At 36.2% G+C, this 27,826-nt stretch overlaps 2 protein-coding genes across 4 annotated transcripts in view; one reads left to right on the top strand and one right to left on the bottom strand.

The window, feature by feature from the left end:
- The window catches only part of LOC118737995 (DNA polymerase alpha subunit B), a 209,448-nt gene extending 198,532 nt beyond the window's left edge, over positions 1-10,916 (top strand). Inside the window, exons 4-8 of the mRNA XM_036468849.1 lie at positions 7,381-7,693; positions 7,912-8,399; positions 10,086-10,289; positions 10,366-10,549; positions 10,618-10,916. Coding sequence (XP_036324742.1) covers positions 7,381-7,693; positions 7,912-8,399; positions 10,086-10,289; positions 10,366-10,549; positions 10,618-10,764 — 1,336 coding nt within the window. The 3' untranslated portion in view covers positions 10,765-10,916. The remainder of the gene's footprint in view (positions 1-7,380; positions 7,694-7,911; positions 8,400-10,085; positions 10,290-10,365; positions 10,550-10,617) is intronic.
- LOC118737994 (dipeptidyl peptidase 3) overlaps positions 10,807-27,826 on the bottom strand; it is a 19,812-nt gene continuing 2,792 nt past the window's right edge. Inside the window, exons 2-8 of one of the 3 annotated variants that reach the window (XM_036468845.1) lie at positions 14,681-14,749; positions 14,387-14,598; positions 13,994-14,297; positions 13,252-13,853; positions 12,888-13,177; positions 11,881-12,023; positions 10,807-11,817 (exon numbers count right to left, since the gene is read on the bottom strand). In XM_036468845.1, the coding sequence (XP_036324738.1) occupies positions 10,960-11,817; positions 11,881-12,023; positions 12,888-13,177; positions 13,252-13,853; positions 13,994-14,297; positions 14,387-14,562 (2,373 nt within the window). In that variant the 5' untranslated portion in view covers positions 14,563-14,598; positions 14,681-14,749 and the 3' untranslated portion in view covers positions 10,807-10,959. The remainder of the gene's footprint in view (positions 11,818-11,880; positions 12,024-12,887; positions 13,178-13,251; positions 13,854-13,993; positions 14,298-14,386; positions 14,599-14,680; positions 14,750-27,826) is intronic. The other 2 variants (XM_036468847.1, XM_036468846.1) reach the window with 2 other exon arrangements.

Raw genomic sequence — 27,826 nt, 5'->3', positions numbered from 1 at the left:
CTTATTTGAGTGAAATTTTTTGATAGTATCATTTTGTGACTGATCTGTAGAATGAAAGAAATAATCTGCTGCAAGGATAGTGATCAACAGTTTGCCTGCTTAAAATGAAATAATATTTTTATGTTAAAAATAAAATTTGTTTGTAAAAAAAAAATTCGAAAACATATACTGAAAAAGCCACAAGTCCAAATAAAACAAATTTGTAATATTTTAATTTTAATACTGTTATTGAGCTTTGTAACACGATTATTTTATTAGGAAAAATTTTCCTATTCAAAAAATCGTGGTACAAAGCTCAATAACAATATTAAAATTAATATGTTAATAAGCCACAATGACATTGACAAACGTTTAATACTTTTGTCGCAATAAATCCCAAAATCGGATATAACAGTTTTTCCACTAAATGCATTTTTTAAGAATTTTTATATTTTAAATAAACACTTTAATTACACTAAAAAACTTTTTATATAAGATCGAATGCTAAAGGTAAATTTTATCGCCCTTTCTATGTTGCAAATAAATACTTCACAAACTTTATGTAACTACTTTTTTACATCAAATGTATTTTTCTTTGTTAAAGTAAGTAAATGAATAAACTGTTAAGCCACATAAATAAAAATTCCTTTCCTATAAAAACTGGGCGTTTCTGTTACATACATCATTGGCTGCAAAATATAAATATTTCAATGAGCTTGGGTAACTGGATTCCATTTCGTTCCTCTCCACTCACGTTTGAGAAAGAGTTGGGAATTCAATATTTCTCAGTTTGAAAATAAGGGAAAATTCCATATTAAAAAAGAATGATTCTCACTCAAATGCGCCTAAAATTGTAATTTAACAAATATGTTTATTGGGTATACATACATACATACATACATAGATATGTACATATGTACTTACATATCAACATAAGGCAATAATGTTTTATATGATTTTCTTATTCTGCATAATGTGATGCATCGTGCGGCGCTTGACGTATGGCGCTTCTCATTTCACATACTACCCACTTGCATACTGACTTATCTGCACAAACACATACATATGTATGTACATATGTAATTTTATGGTTGCATTTGCGGCACTGCATCGGCGTCTTACATTTGGTTATGCTTCTGGCATTTTGCTACAGGTCATAGTTACGTTAGATTTTCTTTATTTCTACGTTTATTTTTATTTTTTTTACCATTTACTTGCTGGCTATGCAGCTTGTGTTGTTTTTTTTTTTGTTTTTAATTTTGCATCGAATGCATTGGATTGCGAAAAAGAGTTCGTCGAATGGCCATAACGATACTTGCAAGCGGCAATGAGCAAAGCTTTTTTGGCCCAATTGGACTGGCTGACTGGTTGACTGCGCTTACGGATAAGCAGACAGTCTGACGGACTTAGTGGCTTACTGAATGGGCTGGTGGTAGTGTGTTGGTGGTGGGTTGATGCATTCACTCGTGTGGGGTGATGGCTTCGGTCACCAGCGTTTGTCGATTTCCTAATTTTTCGTATTCTTGCCTTTTGCCTTATTGCTGTCATTTCATGTGCCAATTTAATTCTGTTTTGTTTTTTGTTTTTCTTTCACACATACACCTACGTACATACATACGTGCATACACGCATGCAAAGCATATAAATGTATGTACTTACTTTTTTCATGTGGTTTTCATAAAGCCGCACAGTGCTTTCCTTCCATATGAAATGTGGGTAAAAATAGAATTGTGGACGGATTTAAATGAAAATTCGTTTCTTAGTAAAAGCTGCTGGATGCACTTTGGCTTAAATAAACTTGAAGAAACATTGTTGAGAAATATTATTTGCGCTTTTCCTTCATATTCTTTCCATGTTTTTGACATTAATACGCACCCTAACGGCCGTTTTTGGGATCAGCTTGTCAAATAACGTTATATTACAGGCATCTAACCCTAATTTATTTTTCATGCAAATATAGATTCGAGTATTTTTTATAAAGTGTGAAGTAAAGTGTTTTGTGATATAATATTACTTTTCATTTTGTGAATTTGGTGCAAGGTCTAATAAAACAATTGCATGTATTATTTAAAAAAAATAACAACAAACAATGTTGGTAAAATGAAGGATGAAATTAAGTAACTTAACAACTCATTCAGAATTTTTATTGTAATAATTTAAATCGCAAATTCAATTTTCCGCTTTCCTTTTGCGAATCTTTCTATTAGTTTTGCAAGTCTGTGGCTGTGCGAGTAGTGCGGGTTGAGCGAGTCTGGCAAGTCTGCCTGGTTCAGCTGGTCTGGCTGGCGAGCATTACTCCGGTCTGTTCATGGGTAGGGCCCCTTCTGAGAGTATCGTGGTGGCTGTGGTTTACAACCTAAATTCGGGATTTTAGCGAGGATTTATTTAAAAATTCTTAAAAGAGCGATGCGCACAAAAACTCCCGATTTTCGTTACTTTTTCTATTATTAAAACCCTTATCTACATATGTATGTAATAAATTCAAGCCCAACTCTTCAATTTGCAATACCGAAAAGCTTAGAAACAACTTAGTGTTGACCTTTTTTTACTGTGCCGTTACTTTTTTTATGAACACAATTGTAAATATGTATATCTGTACATACATATTTGTGAATATGCTTATGTACATACATGAATTCGACATTTGCGAAGCATAAAATTTTGCATTGCAATTTGATTAAAGCGACACCGGCCATAATGTTGATAATAATGATCAAACTTTATGTCGTCTCCTTCGATTTCATTTTTGGGCAATAATTGAAAAACGCTGCCAGTACTAGTAACTTTCCACCGTTTCGTTGCACATTGTTTTTGAGAAAATTGATGTTGGCTGACTAGTTGGTCTGATGGCTAGCAGCGCGCTTTTAGTTGATTGTTTGTTTGCATTCGTGGATGACAATTTCCAGCAGCGTTAGTCAATTAAAATACCCAGTTAATGAGTTTTCTGTCAGTATTTGATTCGGTATCGAATATCCAATTACGATTATTGTAATTTTCTGTCTTAAATTTACCAAATAACATTACACTGCAATACCTTAATTTGATTAGACGTCGCAGTTTCATTTGCTTCGTAGATTATAATAAAGAAGGACATGACACTGCATTACAAAAAGGGGAATAGCCTCGGAGAAATTAACGTACAATATATTTGTTTAAATCTATGTAGTGTTATTGTTAAGTTTTGTCCTAATATTTTAGTACAGAAACCCCATCCGAAACTGACACCTGATCTTCCTTTCCACATTTCCGGATGTCCCTTTCCATATTTTCTGAGCATAAGTAATTACAGAAATTCGAAATCTGCCTTATGGTAACACTACCATAAACTAAATTTTTTTAAATGTTTTGTCATTCGATTTTTTGGTAGAATCTAAAAAAAAGGTTTTTTTGCTAGGCAGGGTGCTCACATCCTTTAGTTTTCTTTACAAACTTTTCGCATAACTATTGATGAAATTTCAGGAAAAATAACCCAGTTGTATAAAAAACATTGAAACCCCTGTTTTTAGGATGTAATTTCGTTCTTAAAAACAGAGGAGATTTAAATGTATAGGAATACCGGAATGCAGTATCCAATGAAATTTTCAAATATTTTTAAACATAAAATTTGGTTGTTCCTGCGTAAAGAAATACAATTTCATGGTCGGAAGAACCGAAAAACAAATTTGCAATTTTTTAAAGAAGTTTATTTTATACTGTTTCCCGATCAAACAAAGAAAATTCAAAAATGTTACTTTTGAATGTCGTTTTTAAGGTCAAGGTAATTTTTTATCGCATAAGGCACTCCGCACATTAATCGGCTAATCATAGTTGTGTAATGGTCTCGGCATACTAAAGTATGAAGCTTTCATGCTGAACACATAATTTTCAACGAAGCTCTGTACATTACGATTCATAATCTTGTTTTCGCCTAATCATAAAAACTTCATGAATCCAAGCGCCCAACATTGTAATAAGGCACTTGCCGTTTTGAAATCGGCTTTTGTTTATTTTTTGTATTGGAAATAAAAATTATTTGTCATTTCAAAAGAAAATAATTGAAAATGAGTTATTTCGTGCTGAAATTCGCGCAAATTGTATTAAACCATAAGCGTTCATGCAACAATTCATGCAGAAATATTTACAGAATTGTGAAGTTGAGAAAGAACGGCCTGAAATGTGTTATGTGTAGAATGTGTTTATTAACGGGTGACGTGTGCATTGCGCGCGAGTGTGCAGAAGTTGAGTCGTCATGCATTCGTTTCGGCATGAAGAAACGGCTACTCTACTATGATCAGGCGTGTAATGTACGGAGTGCCTTAGATTGTTAAAACGATCTGCAATATAAAAGTTTAATTTTTTTTCTTTTCTGACCTGAAAAAATGTGATGAACTTTAAAAAAAAAATTAAAAAGTTTTTCCGAGCTCGTGACCATGGAAATGGTTGACGCAACTATAGCAAAAACAACCCCATATCTTTGAAATTAATTTGAAAGGTCAAGGTAATTTTTTCCCCAACGAAAAAGTTGTTAATAAACTTTCCATTTCAAAAGCAATTCAGGGTACTATTATATATATATTAGGAAAATTAGAAAGCTAGGGAGGCTCGAGAACCTCTTGCTATAGATGAGCTCTTTGCTATAGATAAGCTCTTTGTATAGTTCATGGCGTCGACTGCGTGATATGACATTTTGGGTTCTAGCTGCCATCATTGAATTGGAGCGTTGCGCGTTGATGTCAATTCGAGGTGCCGCTGAACAGAAATATATTGTGAGAAATTAAGCTCAAGGTATTGCAAACAAAATGTGCTCCCACGAAACAGTTTTGTACATTTTGTCATGGCATGATATTCTCGATAGATTTGTTTCTCTGCAAAGTTCAACCCATGATACAAATAAATTTTTGTATCATGGTTAAACCTGAAGATTGCTTTATTGTTTGAAATCTTTACAAGCTTTTGTGCAGTCTAAAAGAATTGCATTCCGGACATACGAAGAAACAGCTAAAACATTGTCTACAATTAGCGACTACGAATCTTTGTTGTATTAAACAAAAAGGGTTAACAAAAGAATTATCTTAAAATTGTATCAGCAGTTTGCAGTTTGGCGACCGTTGGCCTGAATTATAGCCTTCCAACGGTATGACTGCTGACTCGACGCCCGATAGGACTTGAGCCGTTCTTTGCGTTAGGTCCAAGCACGACAAAGAAAGCGCTCAGAAAGAAAATTACCAAACTGAGGGATCTGAATTTTCGAAACACCGTGGGTCTTCATCAATCAAAGAGCTTACCTGAGGGATATTATCTAATCTACAGGCAACTCATCAATTTCCGCAAGGATAGACTAAGAATTATTACAGGTATTTTGTCGGGTCACTGTAGACTGAGGCCGTTTGCTGAAGCAAGGGATCTGGTCAAGTGATCTGTGTCACTTTTGTGATTTTGACGACAACGAAGAGCTGATAGGGCGCATGTTTCAGCTGTTAAACGCAATCCGGTCACATGATAGATTAGAATGTTGTTTGCGTCAATTACCGCGGCCAATTACCATTGTAACTGAAGCCAATTATCAGTGGCCTGCAAAAGTCAACAGCACGTCAAATTCAGGAAAAACTCTAGACACAAAAAATCGGCACACATTGCTTGCCGTCGACTTCAAAGCCGCTTTTGATAGAAGGAGCAAATTCAGGTTCTCCTCAAATCTATGTAGAGTGACCTTCGGGCACCCAGCGAAGTTTTAGATAAGGCAACTCAGTTTATGTAACTTTTTCAGTTCCTGCCGAATGCAGATGACATTGACATACATGTAGTTGATCTCAACACCAGGACCGATACCGCAGCATTTTACAATTTGGAAAAAAAGAGGCAAAAAATATCGATATAGCGATAAACGAAGAAAAGATACTTGGGGTATTCACAACGGTGTCGGTAAGTGTCATATCGTTGTTTGTCTTAAACTTTAAACGCCTAAGAAATATATTAAGGGAGTTCGCAAAGTACCATCAAAGTCATATTATGATTTTTTGTAGTGCTAAAAAATAGTTGGTTGACGTTCCAAGTTCTCTAAACATTTATTTAAGCTTTTAAAGTTTACGAAATATATAAGAAATATATTAAGGGAGTTCGCAAAGTACCATCAAAGTCATATTATGATTTTTTGTAGTGCTAAAAAATAGTTGGTTGACGTTCCAAGTTCTCTAAACATTTATTTAAGCTTTTAAAGTTTACGACATACAAAAATACGACACTTACGACACCGTTATGAATCGCTCAAATGTATGTATATTGGGAGAAACGTCGCTATTGGAAGTTATATATCTTCGAAGTATTTATTATTATTATTTTTATTAAGGGCCATAAACACCGCGACCGAAGGCGTTTAATGTAGCCTAGCGCCTCCGATGTGTAGCATCACCTTAGCGATCTAAGCTGCGCCAGGGACAGACGTTTGTTTCAGAAAGTCTTATACGAACTAAGGTGATAAGGAAGAAAACAGTGTCTTGCGTAGTACCCAGTAGAGTTTTGAGGTCTTCTCTACCGGAATTAAGTAGTTTTTGAAATAGTAAATGACCGTCTATCAAGGATCCAGCGTTAATATTATCAATATTGTTAAGTCTGAAGGTTAAGCAAGGAATAATTCTTGCCAATAGGTCCTACCTTGGTGGTGTAAATAACTGGCGTAACTTCACATATGACGGAAGCAATTGGCGTGGTTCGCTGTTATTGACCCAGTCCGAAAAATGGCTGTACATAGTGCCAAATAAAACAGAGGAATAAGTTAAGGTAAGCAAAAATCACAAGAAGTATGTCCACCTCGAATACCTTATATATTTTTCTCCATCAATTGTGCCTGTTTGTTGTGTACCTGCATTGAAAGTGTACTTGAAAAGAAAAAATCGCGTATGGCTAAACGTTTGTCCTTACCGTAATACTAAGTCGAATTAAGCTTAGTTTTTAGTATACATACATATGAATGTAGCTTTATGATTATTGTATTGTTTCAGTCGGGGTTACTACATGTGAAATAGTACAATTTTTACTATTCAACTATTTAAACTGAACTTCGCAAATTTTCGCATTAGTTTCCCAGCCGCGTAATCGCCGCATAAAATGTTGCGCTGAAGTAAATTTTTTTATTATTATTCTCTCGCAGAGTAACGGCATTTACTGCAAATAAAAGTCACAGCAGGATTAAATGTTATACCTGGCAATTGAAGTATGTTTCCCGTTAAGACAAACAATTTTCCGTTCCTTATTCGCCACCATTTCTACATATTTATGTACATACCCGTATGATCAAATAAATTTTTATTGTATCACCTTTTTCGGTTCAATTCAAACACCCACACTTATTGCTGCGGTTATCTTCTGTTATTCATTGCCCACCGATATGAACACATATGTACATACATATTTTCTTCCCAACAGCACCGGCACACCACGCACCCACAGTGCCACAGCAGGCTCAGGCAAGATCGTTTACACTTTTGGCAATCCAACGCTTATCGGTACCGCAAAATGGGCATCCACACAGCAAAAGAAAATCCAAGTTAAACAATTGCTATGCCACAACGGTAAGACACTCGATGAGCCCAAATCCAATTACATGTATGACTGTCTGCGCGAAAGGTGTGATATCGCAGCTGATCGCATTTTTCACATCGGCAAGGAGCTGTGTAAAAAGGTGTTTGGCACAAATGCGGACGATTACGAGCTGAGTCAAGTGGACGAACATTCACAGGTGGGTGGTAGAGTTAAGGAGAGTAGGCGTATATGTATGTATGTAGTTGTAATTATGAAAATTCATTGCTGCCATTTGGGACCTCAGATTGTTTTTCTTTTAATTTCTTTATAACACAACATGCACTATGCCATTATAGTATGTATACATATACATACGAGTACATACCGGTATTTCCTAATCATACATATGTATGCATACTTTTTGTACCGCTATAGGAATTGACAAAAACAATTGGCACCATTTGCTGTGATCATGAAGGCCCATTAGACCCTTCTTCCACCATGTTAGCCGGCACCGATGAAGCTCGTTGCCTAACTGTGCGTTTGAATTTCTCTAAAGCCAAGTCGGTGGCAGTTTTCCCCGGACAAATTGCAATCGTGAGTGGTAAAAATCCTAAAGGCGATACTTTCATTGTGGACGAAGTATTGGCTGAGCGGCAACTAAGTCCACCTACACCACCGAAACTTACAGATCCATTAAGTTTTGTCGTCGTTGCCGGCCCATATACGCACGATGATGATCTTGTATATGAACCATTGCATGATTTGATTGCATACTTAAAGGAGCACAAGCCGGATGTTTTGGTATTGACTGGACCTTTTTTGGATGCGGAGCATAAGCTGATTAGTGAAAATGTGACACTGGCCGAATCGTTTGAGTCGTTCTTTGAAAAAATGATCGCAAGCATTGTGGATGCTATTGGGTTAGTAATGATTGTCTACACAGATTTTCTAAACTATAAATTTTTTATTATTTTTTTTTTCATTTACATAGACACATATCGTCGTTTAAAGTACAAAACCGCGTATCGTCGTTCTGCAAATGCGCGTAACTGACTTTTTTGCCAAAAATTGGCTTACACAAGCTCTTGGCTTAATTCTTATCCATTCGTGCTGAAATATATTAGCCAAAAATGCAATTGCTTTATAAAAAAAGAGAACAATTTGGAAATATGAGTGTTTTTACTCTCTACAAAATAATTTCTACAACCTCACATAAGCGGTTTTTGCATTTTGTTGATACGCAGTTTCTACTTTAAACGGCGATATGTATGTATCTAGTACAGTCGAATTAGGATCGAAATTTGGCGATCTTTTGCATGGTGTTTCATTCTTTTAGAATACTGAAAGGCCAGCCGTACAAAATGTTAAGCTGGATTTTCGGAACTCAGCATCGCCACCATCTTGAAAATACTGATGGTCTGCGACTTTTCATCCGCAGGGAAATAGTTATTTCGTTACCTTAACCGATTAGGACCATCTTTGTTATTTATGCGCGGCAGTCAAACCCCCAACGGAGTAATGCTCCAGAGGGTTAAGGTTTCCTTCTTAAGGGAAAATTCTATTATCTTTCATGAAACATGTATTTACTCTTCTCCCTTAAATCACAGATTCTTACTATTTAAATTTACTGCTTAACATTTTTGGGAAATATTCTGACTGCCACATTTTCAAAACCGGGTCAGAAATGCCTGTTGCATTGGAAGTACTGTCCTCCGCAGACAAGAATTAAGTATGAAGTCGATTAATAGATAAATACATATCGTCGTTTCAAGTACAAAACCACGCTTCAACAAAATGCAAAACCGGGTATCAAGATAATGCAAAACCGCGTATGTGAGGTTGCATAAGTTATTTTCTAGAGAGTAAAAACACTCATATTTCAAAATAATTCTCTGGCTAGTATATTTCACGACGAATGCATAAGGACTGAGTCAAGAGCTTGTGTGAGCAAATCGAATTTTTGTCAGCAAATGTCAGTTACGCGCTTTTGCAGAATGGCGATACGCGGATTTGTACTTTAAACGACGATATACATATACTGACTAAAAAAGGTTTTTCATAACAAAATTATTTCGTTACTTTTTTATAAAAATATAGTGCATTCTAAAATACAATCCATTTAAATATAAGTGTCAACCTTTATCTAAAAATATGCAAATTTTTCACAACAATTTCAACCTTTCAATATTTTTTTAAGCAGTTTTATAGGCCATTTAATTTTAGTATAATGATGTGCTGATTTGAACATCATCCCGTTGATTTTTGAAAAAAAAAATCCTGAATGGGCTATAAATCTTTTATACAAATATGTTGTCAAAAATTCTTCGCTGAAAATGAACATATTTTTCTAAATTGAAGCTTATATTTAAATGGTTTATATTATAGAAGGAATTAATTTTAATAAAAAGTTAACGAACATTTCTTTATGCAAACTTGGGAATCTTTTCCATATATTGACACATTTGACCACAACGCAAAAAATCGTCAGATGTTTATAATTCGTTTTCTATAATTTAACATGAGTTCGGTTTTTTATGAATTTTAATTTAATATTTAGTTTTTTACATATATGTATCATAAATCTAAATTACATATTGTTTTAACAGCACCTCAACAACAATTTTAATTGTCACTTCGCATAAGGACGCTAATGCTGATCCTGTATATCCCACGATGTCGATCCCTCTGCGAAAGACTTATCAAAATGTGCATTTCTTACCAGACCCATCGATGATCGATTTAAATGGCATTGTTATAGGAATGACATCAACGGATATCATGCAGCATATAATTTCAAATGAGTTGGCATTGTAGGTTAAATTAATTTAATTTTGAATATACATATGTAACTCGATTTGCAGCTTAATGGCCGTATTTAAATTTCAGCAATGCCGGCGATAAAGTAAAACGCGTCGTCAACCATCTTTTCAATCAAGGATCTTTCTATCCTCTTCACCCACCAGCATGCGATGAGATAAGCTTCGACAGCTTCTTAGCAGCCAGATATGCAAAAATCGAACAAATTCCAAATATACTTTTACTGCCGAGTGACCAAAAGTGTTTCATCAGGGTAAATATCAGATATGGCGATACAAAATTAATGCAAACTTATGTTATACAAAAAAAAACGAATTACAGGTGGTGAACGGTTGTTTGGCTATAAACCCAGGACGTCTGGCCGATAGCACTGGTGGCACATTTGCAAGATTTATCATTACACCGCCAGCTTCTAAGGACGATACAAATATATGTAACTTTGTTGCCTGTCAAATACGCAAAGTTTAGACTGTTATTTTTGTCTATAAGTATGAATATTTAAATGTTCAATGTTTTTAAGTGAAACTGCAATTTTGCATGTTCAGCATTTAATTTGTTGTAATACAAAACAGCATTTTCATGAAAAATGTTACAAATAAATTATACACATTTCTCATTAACGCTTCCTCTTATATACTTATATAATATAATTTAACAGCTAATTTAATTCCCAAAGGCACTTGGAAAGTATATCTTCTCTTCGTCCACGATTTCTTCCAGAATATCATCGATTTCGGTGTCGGGATAACGATCCACCCACGACTTAATGTAACCTTCGTGTGTGGCTTCATATGTATTCAAATTCACCTTTTCACTCTTCACATCGGTGTTGGCCTGTACCAAAATTATGCGTGGCTTTTTATGTGCCAGACAAATGTCGCGCCATTTAGCCCATGGGTGTGAACCGCCTTCACTCACCTCTGAGTAGTGTTCGTACATTTCAGTTGCCGCTGCTATATCAGCAGTTGATTTGTAAACTTGTAGCTTTTTTAGGAATTCTTCAATGGCCTTCTTGCCCACAGTCTGTATTTTTGTGCGATCCACTGTTAAGCGCAAATTTTTGCCTTCCTCAGTTTCCTCGACGGTGACAAATCCTTCACCCGCTTCTAAAAGCACCCTCATGATGACAAAGCGAGCACGAGAATGCGCTTGCATCCATTGTTTGGACTGAGGATTGTACATTTCCAAGGCAACGCCCATACCGTTCCAAATCAAACTCAACCAATTGATATAGACTATTTTTTCTTGCTCAACAGGATCTTTAAAACCGAAAATCTCTAAAATATCTGGTCTTAACGAAAGGAACAAGCCGACCGCTTCAGCACGGCATTCCTCATAGGAAGAGCCAATAGCACCGAATTTCGTGTCGTAAGTTTCACCTGGTAAATACCAAGATTCAATTGGTTTGCCAGTTACAAGATTTTTCGTGTTTTCTTTATCAAAATTGAATTTGCCATTTTCATCTATGCGGAAGAGTTTGCCACTTCCATGACCGAGCAGCTCGTGCAGACCCACTTGCACCTATTTAAATACACATGTACATAATATATTTTTTATTAATATGAAAAGGATCCACATATTTACCTCGAAAGATTTCACTTTGTATTCCTTCATCAGCTCTTGATCCTCATCGGTGAGGAATGGAATGGGATCTTTGCGGTTTATGTTTGCTAAGACGTTGCCGAGTGAAACATTTTTAAACCCCTCATCCTGACGGATCTCGTCATCTTGAAATTGAAAAGAAACACAATTATTATTTGCATACATATGTATATAAATACGAAAATATCCCAGTAGGAAATTGAGAATGCATTACCTTTTTCTACCAAGAAAAAATTAACAATTTTTTTATTTTAAAATTCTTCGTTTCATTGATTTATAAGTAAAAATAAAAATTTAATGTGTTTAAAATTATCAAAATGTTTTATAAATAAAGCGAAAAACCCCACACCCCCCGTGTATCCGCCACTGCCTACCCTCATGCGTTTTGGTGCCCTGAACACGCAACTGTACTCCGGACTTATATTATGCCAACCCAAAAAACGTGGCTGTCGCATAATATTTGCTATGTTTTTTCGGGTTAAGAAAAAATCTTGAAGTGATGGAGCAAAACGAACTTCCGATTCGTATTCAGGGCACCAACACACATGGGGATAGGATATTGCAGTAGAAAGTATACGACACTTTTTTTGTCGGGCTTTGTTATGAAAGCATAGGAGGAAGAGGGGGTAAGAACTTTGCTTACAATTAGGAAGGAGTTGTTAAAAATGACTGATACTCTGTTTACGTAATACTTGATTGGCCCCTATCTATGTAGTTAAGTCATTCAAATTCAAAAAAATCTTGCATTTAAAACTTGCAAAAGCCTTTTTAGTACAATGAAAGAAAACTTTGATGTAAATCTTTCAAGTTAACATTTTTCATTCCAAGCGCATTTAGAGGAAAAAATAATAATGAAAAACATAAAATTAAATTGATTTTAAAAATATTTACATATAAATAAGTGATATTTTCATATACTTTTTTAATTTATAAAACACTTTAAATCTATTTTTATGCACATGGTATAAGATAGCACGCAGGCTACTTACAATTTGGAATGTTGATTCCAGCCGGTACTCCACTGCCAGCAAAAGTCAACACATCAAGGGATGTAAAATCAGGCTTCAAATAAGTGTCTTTTTCATAGGCCTCCGTCCAAGGCAAATATTCCAGCAACTTTTCGGCCCGTGCCACCAATTCGGCAAATTTAGCAGAACTTTCCTTATTGACCATAGCAACAAAGCCCTCGAATTCTGCGCGTCCGCCTGCTGGATCACGATATGTTTCGATGAAGCCAATGTAAGTTTCGATGACTGGGCCTTTATCCTTAATCCACCACCTACAATAGAAAATTTCGTACATGATTTTTTATTTAAAATAAATAACACAGTTTAACTCAGTTCGCTGGCCCACCTTGAACCATCCTTATGATCAGCTAGTGAACCCTCTTGGAAAGATTTTATATAATGCTCAATCATTTTTTGCTCATTTTCATTAGCCGCATACTTTTTAGCTTTTTCTAAATTTTTATTTACACGCTGCAGCAACTTTTGATAGTCACCGCGTGTCACACGAAAACTATTACCATTATAGCTTTCCAAGGGCAAGGTAATACCATCCTTATTCGAAGATTCTACTGAGCCCAGCTTAATGTCATAGATCGTTTGACCATTTTCCTGCAACTTAAATGTACGACACATGTAAGGCTCAATACGCTTAGATGTTAACCACTCATTGACAATATCAGCATCTTCCTTTGTACAATTATCTGACCAGTAAGTGGTTATGCCATTTGGAGCGAATCCTAAGACCTCATTACGCGGCTTTAATGAATAGATAAGTGGAGCGGCTTTCTCGTACGCAGCTGGTACATGTTTATCATTCGAATAAGCTGATGACAATTTAACAATCACTTCGAACTTTTTCTCATCCAAATTCGGAATGATTTTGCTGTCACCCATACCTTTATAGTTACCGGCATTGGCGAAAATTCCACAAGCGTAAACTAAGAAAGCCTGGAAGCAAAAGTAAATATGTAGTACTTATGTAAGTGATAAATGATTAAGAAAATATATAAACAGTACTAGTCGAATCAAGTTTTCAACTACTGTATTTATCAAACCCGGCTATATATACTGAAGTACTCAAAGCTTACCGTAAACTCATCCTCGCTAATATCTTTAGCCAAAGCTTTTGTTTTCAACTCCTGCAATGGCTCAGCAACGAAAATTCGATGTAGTAGTGAGAATATCAATGGCGCTTCCGGACTGGATTGTATCAGAGCGATAAGGCCACCATCCCATGAAGCTTTACTAAAGTAGTGGGCGTAGAGTTTTTCTTTTTCAGTTAGACTCGAGAAAGCACTTTTGCATTCCAAGTCAGCAATTGGTTGGGAGTTGGGCAAAACAAAATGGGCAGTGTTGGCAGAAGACATGGTACGTATAACTAAACTGGTGAAACTGAAATTTGAAAAAAATCAAATATCTAAATTAATTACATACATATTTGCTTAAGTTTGCATAAGCAAGTGGGAGGCATTGATTTATACCTTAAATTAATTTTTTTTGTACTATGGGCAAAATTTTGTGTCAACCGTAAATTACTAAAATTTCGAAGGATTCCTGAATTTCTTGCATTTCCAAATTTGATGCTATTGGTTGGTAACTCTGTACAGATCAAACGGATTTTCTTATGGGACAATAAACTTCTTCTTAAGCTAAGCATTTTGATCTGATCTGTTTAGTTATTTCGCTTTAAACACTGGAAAAAAATTAGTGGGTTAAAACCGTGACAGTAAACTTATTAGTAGGTGGCAATCAGAAAATAAGAAGCAGGTACTTACATTCGTACTCTTCTTAGAAAAGTATGTAACTACTAAATAGGGTTTGTAGAAGTTTTTGAAGAGCATGAACTGAAATAGTTAAAAAAGCTTGCGTTAGCAATTTTTTATGTATCATGAAATTTGACTTATGTATGCAAGGAAACAATGAATATTAAACTAGCTTTAAATAAACAAGTAATATTTAAACAAAAACACAACCGACTGCAATGCTCATATAAAAAATCAGGAGCACCATAAGTTCATTCATGCCCCAATGATCGGAACTTAACGACACTCGTACGGGTTTGCCCTTGTAGTACGTGTGCCACTATTCCGATAAAAACAATTTATGTGGCCCAAAGTTATCCGGTATCATACATAAAAAAGCATTTACATATAACCTTCACCTTTTCTGAGTTCGGTTGAAAACCGAAACGTTTTCAGTTCATAACTCTTAAGTAAAAAAAATGTCCAAATGAAATGTTTGCACTCAAGGCATCGACCAGCTCTCCTAACTACTTCCAGGCTGTTTTATTTTGAAAATGAGATATCTGACCATTTGGCCAGAGTGAGCTCAGACCAGGTACTCCTCGGTCCGCAACCAGTTTCAGCACGCACACCTTTGGCCATCGAAGCCACAGTCAGAATATGAATAGATGAATATTTCGCTTTGCAATGGCTGCGAGGCTTTGAGAGGATGCAGGTGGGAGAAGCTTATGTTGAAGAGATTGGACTTCAGAAACTTGTAGGACTGTTGACTGAAAACTTTAGGTGCCACGACTACCTTCCTTGAAGAGGATGAGACGGCGGAAAACTTTTTGTGCCTCTGCCCTGCACTGCACTACTCGGCACGAAAAAACGAAAAAAAAAGGTTCCGTACGTCATGCGGACTGCGCCCCTCGTGTCGGTTGGGCGGGAATGGAGGGTAAAAAGCCGTTGGGATTAATTAATTAAACTGGACCCTTTTACACCCAACAATCTGATTCGATTTATTCGTAAATCAAGTAGATTGGAAACAAAATAAAAGGAACGCGAAACCAGTACAATGGGTGGCATGCAGCGTGAGTTCTGTTCTCTGCATGCGTTGTTTTGGATATTTAGTTCCGACAAACAAAAAAAACATCTGTCCAGGAATAGTCCACAATTAGCCAAAGGAACTCCTATGACCTCCCAGTCCGGGGAGATGACCTCGAGGATACCCTGCCTAGCCTATTAACCAGTCCTGCAGCTTCCAGCAATGTCACCCAGATCAACTTGATTTGGAAATACTCCGAGACGATTTAGAAAGAGGTCAGGCATTCCTTCAACCACTTTCCATCGTACCATGAGCGATCTTAGCATTTCGATTGGCGCTTGGCCATCATAGTAGATATTAACCCTTCTAATCGGTAAAACACTGGTACTTCGCCAATCTGCTACCTCATTTATATCGGCCACCTCTACGTGAAAGACTCTGCAAAAATCCGGCAGGCTGAACATGAGATTTCCTATACACCTCCTCAAAGTTTGCCATCCAGCCCCTACCCATCCGTGAAGATATTAATTGGACCTCACTCCGGGGCTGCCCTTCTCCCATTCACCCCATGGAGGGATGTGTGTAGAGAATGATCCGTTCGTAGCCAGCCTCTAAACGCTCCGATCCATTTCTTAAGGTAAGAAGTCGAAGTTTTTAAGAATTTCCGAGTGCTCGTACGCCATGTTGAAAGATTAACCAGAGCTTTCTCACTTGTTGGAACTTGCGAACATAGAACTTGTTGTATTAAGGTAACTGACCTGAGATCCTAATGTGCCATCAATGGTACAAGCGTTGCTATTTATATTTCTGTCCTAACTATGGAAAAATTAACATCGGGGTCCGAAAATAATAGTTATTTTCAAATTTCAATTCAAAAAAGTCAGTCGGGAAGAATTGGTCTTTTTAACATTTATACATAGCAATGTGATGCTTGTTAGCCAAGGAATGTTAATCTTATATGATTTAATTTTTTTTTTACTTTTTTCAAAAAAGTCGGCAATTAATCATTATTTTTTGACAGATATTTTTCCAGTCAAAAGTAAAAGTCAAAAATAAAAGTTAAAAATTGACTTGTCAATGTTATTGTGGCTTATTAACATTTAATTTTAATATTTTTATTGAGCTTTGTACCACGATTATTTTATTGGGAAAAATGGAAAAAGCAACAAAGTCTAAGCGGTAGAAGGTATAGCAGCTATTTCGGAGATCACCACATCTCCTCGTCAGACTTCTTTTTTCTAGACCTCAGCAGGGATCGAACCCGCGTCATCGATGTGCAAAGTCAGAAGCGTTAACCACTGAGCTATGCACACCCCGTAAACAAGTGTTGCTGATTCATTTTCCTTATTCAACCTACTGCAATCAAATGCAACTGATTTACCGCTATTTAAACTTGGCTGCTATAACTTCTACCGCTTAGACTTTGTTGCTTTTTCCGTGGTACAAAGCTCAATAAAAACATTAAAGTTAAAAATTTACTTTTTTCGGTCTAATATAAAAGTTAAAATTTGACTTTTAATTATTGCGGTCAATTTATGAGCGTTAAATCTGACTTTTATTTTTTCGGTGAAAATAGCATGTTCACAATATAATGTGTCAATTGCAATTTTCTATCTTCTGTATGTAAATATATTGAGTTTCTTTGATTTAAGCTTTAAGTTATTCACATTTTTACAGGAATGATTCGGAATTCAATTTAACAATTAATATAGCTGCCAAGTTCTGCTCCGACAAATGGTATCGCAAATCCGTAAGAATAAGCTTAGTGCTGAGAACACGATTTCTACACCGACTTGTGTCGCTGGCACTTGATGTATAATTAATGTGACCAACAGGTTAGGTTAGATTAGGTTAACGCCGCCAGCCAATTACCAAATTTCGAATACGGATGATTGCGATCCCTGAGATCTCAGTGTTAGTTCAGAAATGCTAGCCAAAATGCTTTCATCTTAGCCTCGCGAAGGTTGGACAGTCTAAAAGAAAGTGTGGAGATGATTCCACTTCATCTTCATCTTGACAGCTGATACAAAAGAGATCAGTTCTAGTCCTAGTATTACCGCGTGAATACCAATAGCGAAATGGCCGGTCCGAACCCCCATCACTAGCCATTGAGAGGTAACGAGGTATTCGGCACCTTTAAGGGGTAAATATAAAAACATTTTCTGCAGCAGAGAAACGCCTTATTTTCCTTTTTTATGCCACAAAAAGGAGCATCGCTTTCTTTTGCCCATTTTGTGAGGTATTTAGTAGAGTATGCAATTTCATTATCGCGAGTACGAATTATGCGTGTTAGTCTAGGACAGAGGCGTCCCTAGTTGCTCATTACCTTGGGATAACATTTTAAGGGTGCCTTTCTAATGCCAGGTCATCAGCCATAGTTTCCCACGATGTCACTCTGCTCCGGCACCTAAACCATAAGAAGTACCTAAAAAGTACTCTGACGAGAGAGGTCAAACATTCCTTTACTGATTTTGAGCGCACTATCGCACCCTTAGCAGTGAGTGTACCGCTTCCTTGATGGCAGTTATTTCCACCTGAAAGACACTGCAGAAGTCCGGAAGCCTGAACATAGTTTTAATGGTTTCCGACAAAAGACACCTCCACCAACCCTCACCCAACACCTCATCTTCTACCGATAGATCTCCAACAGCAGTACAGGGCAACTAAAGCCTTTCTTATTCTGTTTCTCAATGTTAAGCTTCCACGACAGGTTACTATTCAGGATCAAGCGTAAGTACTTGACCCTGTATGAGAGCCCCAGACAAATAATTCCACTCGAGGGAAGGTCCACAACTTGCTTCCTGCACTTCCTGGTAAATAAGACCAGTTGCGTCTTACTGGGATTTACTGCGAGGCCGATTTTGATCGCCCCCGTCGTTCAGGTAACCTTGAGCCAGATCAAAAGGGGTGTAGAGAAATCGTCCGATAACCGAAAGTTCCACATCATCTATATAGGCGATCGCCCGCCAGCACACTTTTTTCAGGTCCTCTAGAAGGTCGTTTACAACCGCAATCCAGAGCAGAGGAGAGAGAACACCACCTTGCGGAGTTCCCCTCTTGACTCTGCACTGAGTGCAGGCGCTCCCCCACTCCGCAACGACAGTTCTGTCACTAAGCAAGCTGTAGATAAGCTTTATAGGTTTCAACCCCTAGATCATGAATATACTTCACTATTGCCTCTGGAGTGACATTGTTGAAGGCCCCCTTGATATCGAATAAGGCGCCTACTGCATAATATTTATGCGTGATGAATACTTCCTCTGACCACTTTACCAATGTGCGCAGGTATCTACTGCCGACCTTTCCTTGCGATAAGCATGTTGAGCTGTTTAAAGACAGTCACGAGGAATCGCATTTCTTATGTCCAGGTCTATAAGCCTCTCTAGCGTTTTTAGCAAAAACGAAGACAGTCTGATGGGCCTAAAATCCCTAGGGGAAACATTAGAACTTTTTTGGGCGTTCAGGATGAACGCAACACTGACTACCCTATAAGCCTTGTGGATGTACTCGGTCCTCACGCAGTTCGCATAAATAGAATCCAACCAATTGCACGACTTCTTCAGAGCCCTTTGCAGCTACGCAGGTATGATGTCATCGCCCCTCGGCGACTTTAATGGTTTGAACGAATTTATCGCCCTGGCTATGTGGTGATCGTCCAGAAGATCGGATAAGTACAGGACCCGAAGTACAAAATATCGCAAAAACGTACAATTGAATGTACTTCGAAGTACGAATTACAACCACTAAACAAGAAGTACGATACATCCGAAACAAGTACGGTTGGTCATATAATGTATAAAGGTATCCACACACCTACGCGACTCTGTCGGTGCGAATCTGTTCCGACAAAAATTACAACAATGCCGACCATAGTTTTAAATGAGGAACCACACACTTGTACGATTTTTCTGCAGCGATTCATTCGAACATTCATATTTCTTCTTTTGGTCGTGCCGAAATCGCAGACTGCCGCGTTTTGAGAACGAAAAAGGTCAATAGAAGGATTTTACAATATTAAAACAAAATTGGACGTAAGAAAACAAAACATATGAGGTGTAGAAAAGTTAAGAATTTTTTTTTTTTTTTCTGAAAAATATTTTTTGTTCGTCTATAAATTGACAGTTTTTACCGCGATAAAATCGCACAGACGTGCGAAAAAGTCAAGGTTAACTTTTTTTTTTTACCGAAAAAAGAAGTCATATTTTAACTTTTATTTTTTACCGAAAAATAAAGGTCAATTTGTAACTGTTATTTTTGACTGAAAACATATCGGTGAAAAATAACGATTATTTTTTTACTTAAAAAAAAGCATTTCCGTTACGGTCCCTGATTAACATTTATGGTTGAAAACGATTTTATTGGTTTTCGAAATATTCTCCATGATAATCAATAAACTTTTGCATTTATTTCAACATTTTCTTACGCCAATCGGTACGAGCCTCTTTTTAGGCGTTTTTAAATTGTGCGAACACACCTTTTTTACCACAAGGTGATCGTGCAAAATCTTATTGATGGTCGTCATTAGCCTCAATCTCACGATATCTGATAGGACGATCTTTTTCAATCGTTTTGCGCACGGCATCGATATTTTCCTGCACAAAAACTGTCTTTGGACGGCCTTCACGGAATTCGTCGTTGAGCGAACCGTGGCCACGGGAAAATTCATTGCACCGGTTTTTACGTTGTGAAGTAAAGTTGGTGAATGTTCATCGATGCATTAATAATAATAATAATAGATTGGCGCTTACACATATGTTAGTGTTTGGCCGAGCTTCTCCTCATCGATGCATTATTGTCATGTTAATCCACGTCAAAAATTGTGGAAAATACGGCACTTAAAGTATCAGAATTTAAAATCATATTGAATTACATTGCCAAATAATATAATAGTTTATTTTTGATATTGGTATTTATGTACTTATGTTCATATGTAAAATTACTCCTGTATTAACGCATTCAACTCTGTGTATTAAAAATAATCGACTTATTGTTTTGCTTCGAGTTATTTTCTGCTAATATAGACACTCAGTATCGCCTTTTCAAAATTTTAATAATAATAATAGATTGGCGCTTACACATATGCGACCGCTGTTAGAAAAAAAAATTATTTTTTTATTTTTTGTTATTGGGTTGAACCGGGCTTAAACCCGAGCCCAGCGGAATGGTAGCGCGCAGTGTTAACCACTACACCTCAATTAGTGGCATATAAAACTTTTAAAGTCAAATGTGCGTATAACTCTTAAACATTTTTCTCGAATGTAACGTGAGTTACCATGGAATTGTCCATATGTTCATCATATCGCTAGCTTAGAGTAAAAAGTTGCTAAATCCACTTTTTATGAAAACTCAAACTTTTGATACGGGAGGCTAGAGAAATCAAAAATGCATCGTTTCGAAAGGGGTAAAGGTCCTTGTTCATGTTTTCTCCTTTATATTTAATGAAAGGAAAATTTGCTAAGTCCAAAAAAAGCTCCGAAAATTCGATAAGGCTAAAATAGTACGAAATCTTTGAATAAAGGTCGAATCCCTCTGTTTCGTATGGAGTTTTTCTTTGCTTTAAACAGGAAAAATGTTCTATTCAAAGTTTTGCGAAATACTTGAAGAAAATGGCTATAAGAAGTTTTTTTCCTCTCCTGTACTTAGCAACTTTTCACTATAAGCTAGCGATATGTACATATTTATTCTTATCTCTAGATTTTATCTTTATCTTCATATTATTTACGTAACTGCAATAAGTTGTCCGAGTAATGATAAGGCTTTATTGAAGCCTTTTGTTTATATGTGTTGTTGGAATGTAGTGTTTTCTACTGAACGTACACCACCCCGCGATTTCCGGCCGCTGCAACAGCTAATGTCTTATTATTTTTCATTAACTGCATCATTCTTATTATGTCAAAAATTTTTTGTATCAAAAGGATAAAATATCGATATTTTATTTCCGATATCACTACCAATATTTTGATCGATACTTAGCTTCTGATATATCATTTGATACTGGTATCGATACTTTTATGGTATCGCAACATCCCTATGCAGGGTATATAATTATACCATGTTCTCGCCGACAACGAAAACACTTTGAAAACGAGTTTTGGAATTGTGGGCTGAAGACTGTTCACACCGGCTGTTAGTGTTTTCGTTGACATTTCTTACATCCTCTGATTACAGTTTTGCTACGCAAAAACCAAACCAAAATGCAACCTCTTACTTTCATTCTTATTTTAAAGCATAAACAGACGGCAGCGTTAATCCGGATCAACTCGTTAATTCGGAATTTTCTCGGGAATTAACTGCAGTTGAACCGGATTAAGTCCTAGAGTTAATTCCCAAATTTAACTCGGATCAAGGGAATTTTCGATGACAACAGAACTCAGAGGAATCCAATTTAAAATGAATAAGAATTTATTTCGGTGACTGCATTACCGACGACAGCGTGGATGTCTATGCTAGTTTTGCAGTTTCTTTGTGTTCTACGTTAACTGAGCAAATAAAGCAGCTGATCTCTTCATCCGCGGTAGCCGAGTAGTGAGAGCTGCGTACTACAAGCCTGTAGGTCCCAGGTTCTATCCTCGGCTGCAGCGATTGCCAAAAAAAAATGTGTTTGTTATTTCTTTTACTTTTAACCGACTTCCAAAAAAGGAGGAGGTTATCAGTTCGTCGGAATATTTTTTTTTTGTTTTTTTTTTTATATATGTTACCGCATAACTTTGGACCACGTCAACCGATTTCGATAATTGTTTTTGCATCGCAATGGTAGTATCTCAGAGGTGGTCCCATACTAATCTGGTTAAGATCCGATCAGTGGATCATGATATATATATATATATATGTTTTTTTTTTATGAGAGTTGAAGTCGGTTTTTTTTGCTAAAAATTACTTGTTCTAAATTTTATTTGATTTATATATTTAATTGTTTTTTTATTTTATTTTCATTTGTTTTATTTTATTTCACATGTTTTATTTTATTATTAGTTAATTTACATTTTTAGAGTTTAATTTTACTAAAAAAGTCAAAAAGAACTAACTAAAAACAACTTAAAAAAATATAGAAGTTATAATTGAATCAATAAAAAAAATTTAATGAATATTCCACTGGCCGTGGGATTCGACCCAACGACCTCGCGGCTAGTTAATCCGCATTACTGCCATCTGTCAAGGCACAATTTTGATCAGATCAATTGCGGCGTTAATCCGGATCAACGTTGCCTGCCGTCTGTCTATACTTTTACTTTGCCCAGCCAATTAACAATAGTTGTGTTTTCGTATTCTCCAGCAAAAAATATCCAGTAACTTGCCAGTAACCAAATTTCGGAGAGTAAGCCAATATTTACTCCCAATGAGTGAAATATCCAAGAAAATACGAAAACGCAAAACCAGCAAGAAGTTGCTAGTTTTATGAACAGCTGATCAATTTGTTATTTTCCGATTCAATTTTCTTAGAAAACTAGTATTGTCCATCTTGTTATATATTTAAATAGGTTTTTTTTGTCAATTGTAACTCTAAAAGCACCACAAACAATAATTTCTTACTAGCAGATGGGTGCTAGTAAAAATTTATCCAGTAAAAATCCAGTAAAACTTGCAAGTTCAGCTGTTATTTTTGGTCTCTCAATTTCGCCTCTTTAGCTTGTTTCCTAGCTAAAAAACCAGTAAAAAAAAAACAGTAAAATTAGTACTGGATAGTGCGTACGCGAACAGGGCTAATAAATCCGAAATGGCGTATTAAAGATGATAAAATATGACTTCCACTTCGATAAATAATCGAAAAAAACTAGTGAAGACACCGATTGGAATGAGTGGAGCGTGAGTTTTCAAGTAGTTTTCAGCGAAAACTGGTTTTCGTTTGACAGATTTCACATGGACGAAAACACAAGTTTTAGGCCGTAAACCAGTTTTAGCAACGAAAACATGTTTTCGATGTCGGTCAGAACATGAACAAATTAATCAGCTGTTCATAAAAGTAGCAACCCTGCAAAAATCGTTGGACCATGTAGTCTATTTGTGGTAAATTGGAGTACTTACAAAAGTGTTCCTCTGTCATGCTGTAGCGGACCAACTCGTGTCTCTGCGCCAGCTTATTGTTTGTTATCCGATCACTGCTCGTGTTTCAACGAAACGTGATTGAAGTTGAGCATTTGAAAGCACATTTGCATGTCTGGCTGTAGCTGAACGTGTAGAGATGCTCGCTGTTAGTTATTAGCTCCCAGCATGTTCGGGTTCGAATACCGTCAGAGGCAACATGTAATTTTTAATTTTTGTCTTGGTTTTTATTAATTTCGAAAAAGCATTTGAGAAGTGAAGAACAAAAGCGTGTACAAACGAAAAAATATAACAACAATGCCCATTGTTAATATGTTGGAGTAGTTTTGTGCTACTCTGATGTAATGCAGGGATGGAGTATATGGTCCTGCCCTAGGACATCGCAATGTTAATTGGACCATATTTTTTATATGAATTGTGGTTAATTTTGGAGTACTCTTTGGTCCTTAGGGAGTACTCTTTACACGCATGCATGGAGTAGTCGCGATTTTTGCAGGGAACGGGCCTGTTCGAGGCACGTAATAAAAGCGGCATTACTGCTGTACTGATGAAAAATGGCAGCATTTTTGCAACTGCCCAACTGATAATACATTGCCAGAAATTCACGAAGAACGTGATACTTTAATAATTCGGGCAACACTGCGGTTGTGATTGCAACTTGAACAAGGACAACTTCTTGCTGATTTTGCGTTTTCGTACTTTCTTGCATATTTCCCTCATTCGGAGTAAATATTAGTTGCGTTCACGTAGTTCGCGTTAATTGTTCATGTTCAACAAAAATTTTAAGGTTTTTGCATTCGCGTTCGCAAAAAACTTGCAAAGTAGGGGAAACTGAGAGAGCAAAGGAATAAATTTAACATTTCTACAAAATTGCTTATTTACCAGTCACTCGTACATTCTCATTTGACTTATTTACCATCTGTTTACGGTTGCAGATTGAGCAGCTCATTAAGGTCACTTCAATCAGCCCAAAATAAAGCCCTGAAACTTGTTTTCAATCTTCCGTTAAGACATTCTACTTTTGACCTATACAATAATTATGCTAAAAATATTCTTCCAGTAAAAGGTTTATACAAGCAAAAGGTTTTAATTTATATGTTTAAGGCCTTAAAAACTAATAGTCATTGCCTTATACAGTTTTCTCAAAACATAGCCCAGTCCCAAAGGAATACTAGACAAGCCCAGCATTTAAGATCTGTAAGATGTCGACTTGAGTTAACAAAACAGCGAATTTCATACGCTGGGCCACACGAATACAATAATTTACCATCTTACTTGCGAGATATACAAGTTCTTTCAACATTTAAGCAACAAATAAAAAAATATCTGCTCGAAAATTTGGAAACACTTCTAATGTGAATACTGTTAATAATTAATTACTGTTAAATTTTGCATTTTATATTGAATTTATTTTTCTTTTAAAATATCTGAAGTATTTATTTCCTTTTTTTTTTATTATTATTTTTCTGTGTAAATTAGTTAGACGTAAGTCACGCTGTCAACACTGTTGCCTCTACAAAGCCTTCTCGGCGCTGAGGCTTAAATAAGACTATTGTTTATATTACAAAAACATGAATTATAAATAAATAAATAAAAAAAAAAAGTGACATTTCATATTGAGGGGAAGCTGCTGGTTTCTGCTGGAAAGATTTTTGCCAACAGGAAAACAGCTGATCAAAAACAGCTGGTTTGAATGTACGCGAATCACAAAATTTAATTTGATGGTTTGGAAGTTAAAAATTACAAAATGCTACTAATGTCAGGAGACCACTTGTTACTGTGTCAGGATACCACTTTGTGATGAATTTTCGTACGTTTTAAAATTTACACTTTCGAACGTAAACAAAAATTATATCACCTGTTCGTCTAAGTTGCAAGCATGATAAAAAAAATAGGAAGGTAGAACTAAAATGTATTCAACAAAGTGTGATTGATTTTGAAGTTGCTCTCATAAGAAACAGGCTATAATGTCAAATTGAAATGAATTGTTAACCCATTTGAAAATATCTTTTTTTTCAAATTTGAATTTGTTTAAAAAAAAATGTGCACAAAAACTTTCAAGCAACAAATTTTTTTAACAAACGTGAAATTGTTAAGAGATAAACCGCCGAGGAGAGCAAGTAAGCACATTTAAAGTTTGGTAATAAGTAAATACTTTGCTTAAATATTTAATGTGAGGAAACCAAGATGAAACGGAGCAAAACTTTTGAAAGGTGCGCTGTATGCAATAGAAGTCAGGACACGAAAATAGTGCGATGTTTTAAACCACCTAGTTGCGAGTTAAGACGGCAGCGATGCGGTGTTATACTACGTGATTAATCTCGCGTTTGTGAAAACCACTTCAAGGAAAGTGATTTCAGCTCGTTTATACCCAAACTATTTCGCACGAAAGAAATTTAATTTCAAAATTGTTAGAGTTAAGCAGTCATATAAAATTGGAAAAAATGTAAAATCATACTTTTATAAGTGTCGAATAATGTTTAGGATAAAAAATTGAAATATGAAAATAAACGCACAAAAGCATAAAACTTGGCAATTAAAAACAATAAAATTGCTTAAACGATTTTATAAACAATTTGTTTTATTTTTTTGACAAAACATATATATTCCAGGCAATGTAAGTAAAACAAAACTATAATCAAAATAAAAGCCTCGGGTATCAGTGCTGACAAGATACATGCATCACTAAGGGTTAATTCGTTTGTTTATACTTTTTGACATTATAGTATCTTAAAAGAGAGCCGCACTGAGTTGTCAATCACACCTTGTTTAATACACCTTGGGTATAACCAAGGGATAACAAGGTAGAAGTGATTTCGACATTTCTCTCTTTTGAACTGCGACTGAAATGTCAACTCTTAACCCTATACAATTAAAAATTCTAATTTTCTAGTTAAAAATTTCAATTGTGGGCTGTGCTACTGATTTTAAATACACAAAAAAATTAATAGGATTTACGAGCGGTGTGCTGTGTGTGGCAAGTGCCAGGACAACAAACTTTATTGTCAATAGAAGCGAAAAAGGTGGGCGAATAGCTGCGGTGTTTCATTGGAATACTCTTAGTGTGTGTGCGAGAACCATTTTAGGGCCAGTGACTTTATATTTGTTGCCCATTGCAACTGAGTATTTCTAAGCGCTCTCGTTTGTTCCCAGGCACAGTACCTCTACCTTGCGATGTCCCAATGCTTCAATTACCCCACGATTCGGCCGTACCTGATGTGTGTGTGGGGACGAAGTTAGCTGTTGATGCACATACCCCAAACTGAGCACGTGTGCCATAAACAAGCACGACCGGATCCACGAATACACTAACATACTATATAAGCACCCTTTAGGATCTTGAAATAGATTTAGAGCATACCACAAACTAGACTACAAGCGATTGTAAGTAGTCCAAAGTTTAAAACGTCAACCAGTGATTGCTTGACACTTTCCATGATTTTACCAGAAGAAAAAGTTCGGGTAAAATCTTGCAACTTCATTCTCTACACAACTCTCCAAAAGTCGCTCTCATTTACAGGATTTTGGAGGATTTCGGGGTACGGGAACATTTTTCCTGCAACTTCCTGCAAGTTCGTGTAAAATCCTGTAAGTTCATGGAGTACTGGATCAGAGCTTATATTCCCTGCAAAAATCGCGACGACTTCATGCATGCATGTAAAGAGTACTCCTGAAGGACCAAGGAGTACTCCAAAATTAACCACAACTCATATAAAAAATATGGTCCAATTAACATTGCGATGTCCTAGGGCAGGACCATATACTCCATCTCTGCATTACATCAGAGTAGCACAAAACTACTCCAACATACTCCAATGACATTGTTGTTATATTTTTTCGTTTGTACAGGCTTTTGTCCTTCACTTCACAGATGTTTTTTTTTTTTAAATTAATAAAACTTACAGGATTTTACACGAACTTGCAGGAAGTGGCAGGATAGATGTTCCCGTACTCCAAAATCCTCCAAAATCCTGTAAATGAGAGCGACTTTTGGAGAGTTGTGTAGAGAATGAAGTTGCAAGATTTTTCCCGAACTTTAGCTCTGATCCAATACTTTTCGTGACAAATCCTGTAAAACTGTCAAACAGCAAAATTACTCTCTGAAGTGAGAG

This window comes from Rhagoletis pomonella, unplaced genomic scaffold (genome assembly GCF_013731165.1).
Source record: "Rhagoletis pomonella isolate Grant_MI unplaced genomic scaffold, Rhpom_1.0 Rhpom_scaffold_00004, whole genome shotgun sequence".
In the NCBI taxonomy this organism is placed as follows: Eukaryota; Metazoa; Arthropoda; class Insecta; order Diptera; family Tephritidae; genus Rhagoletis; species Rhagoletis pomonella.
This window is presented reverse-complemented; position numbering and strand designations above follow the sequence as displayed.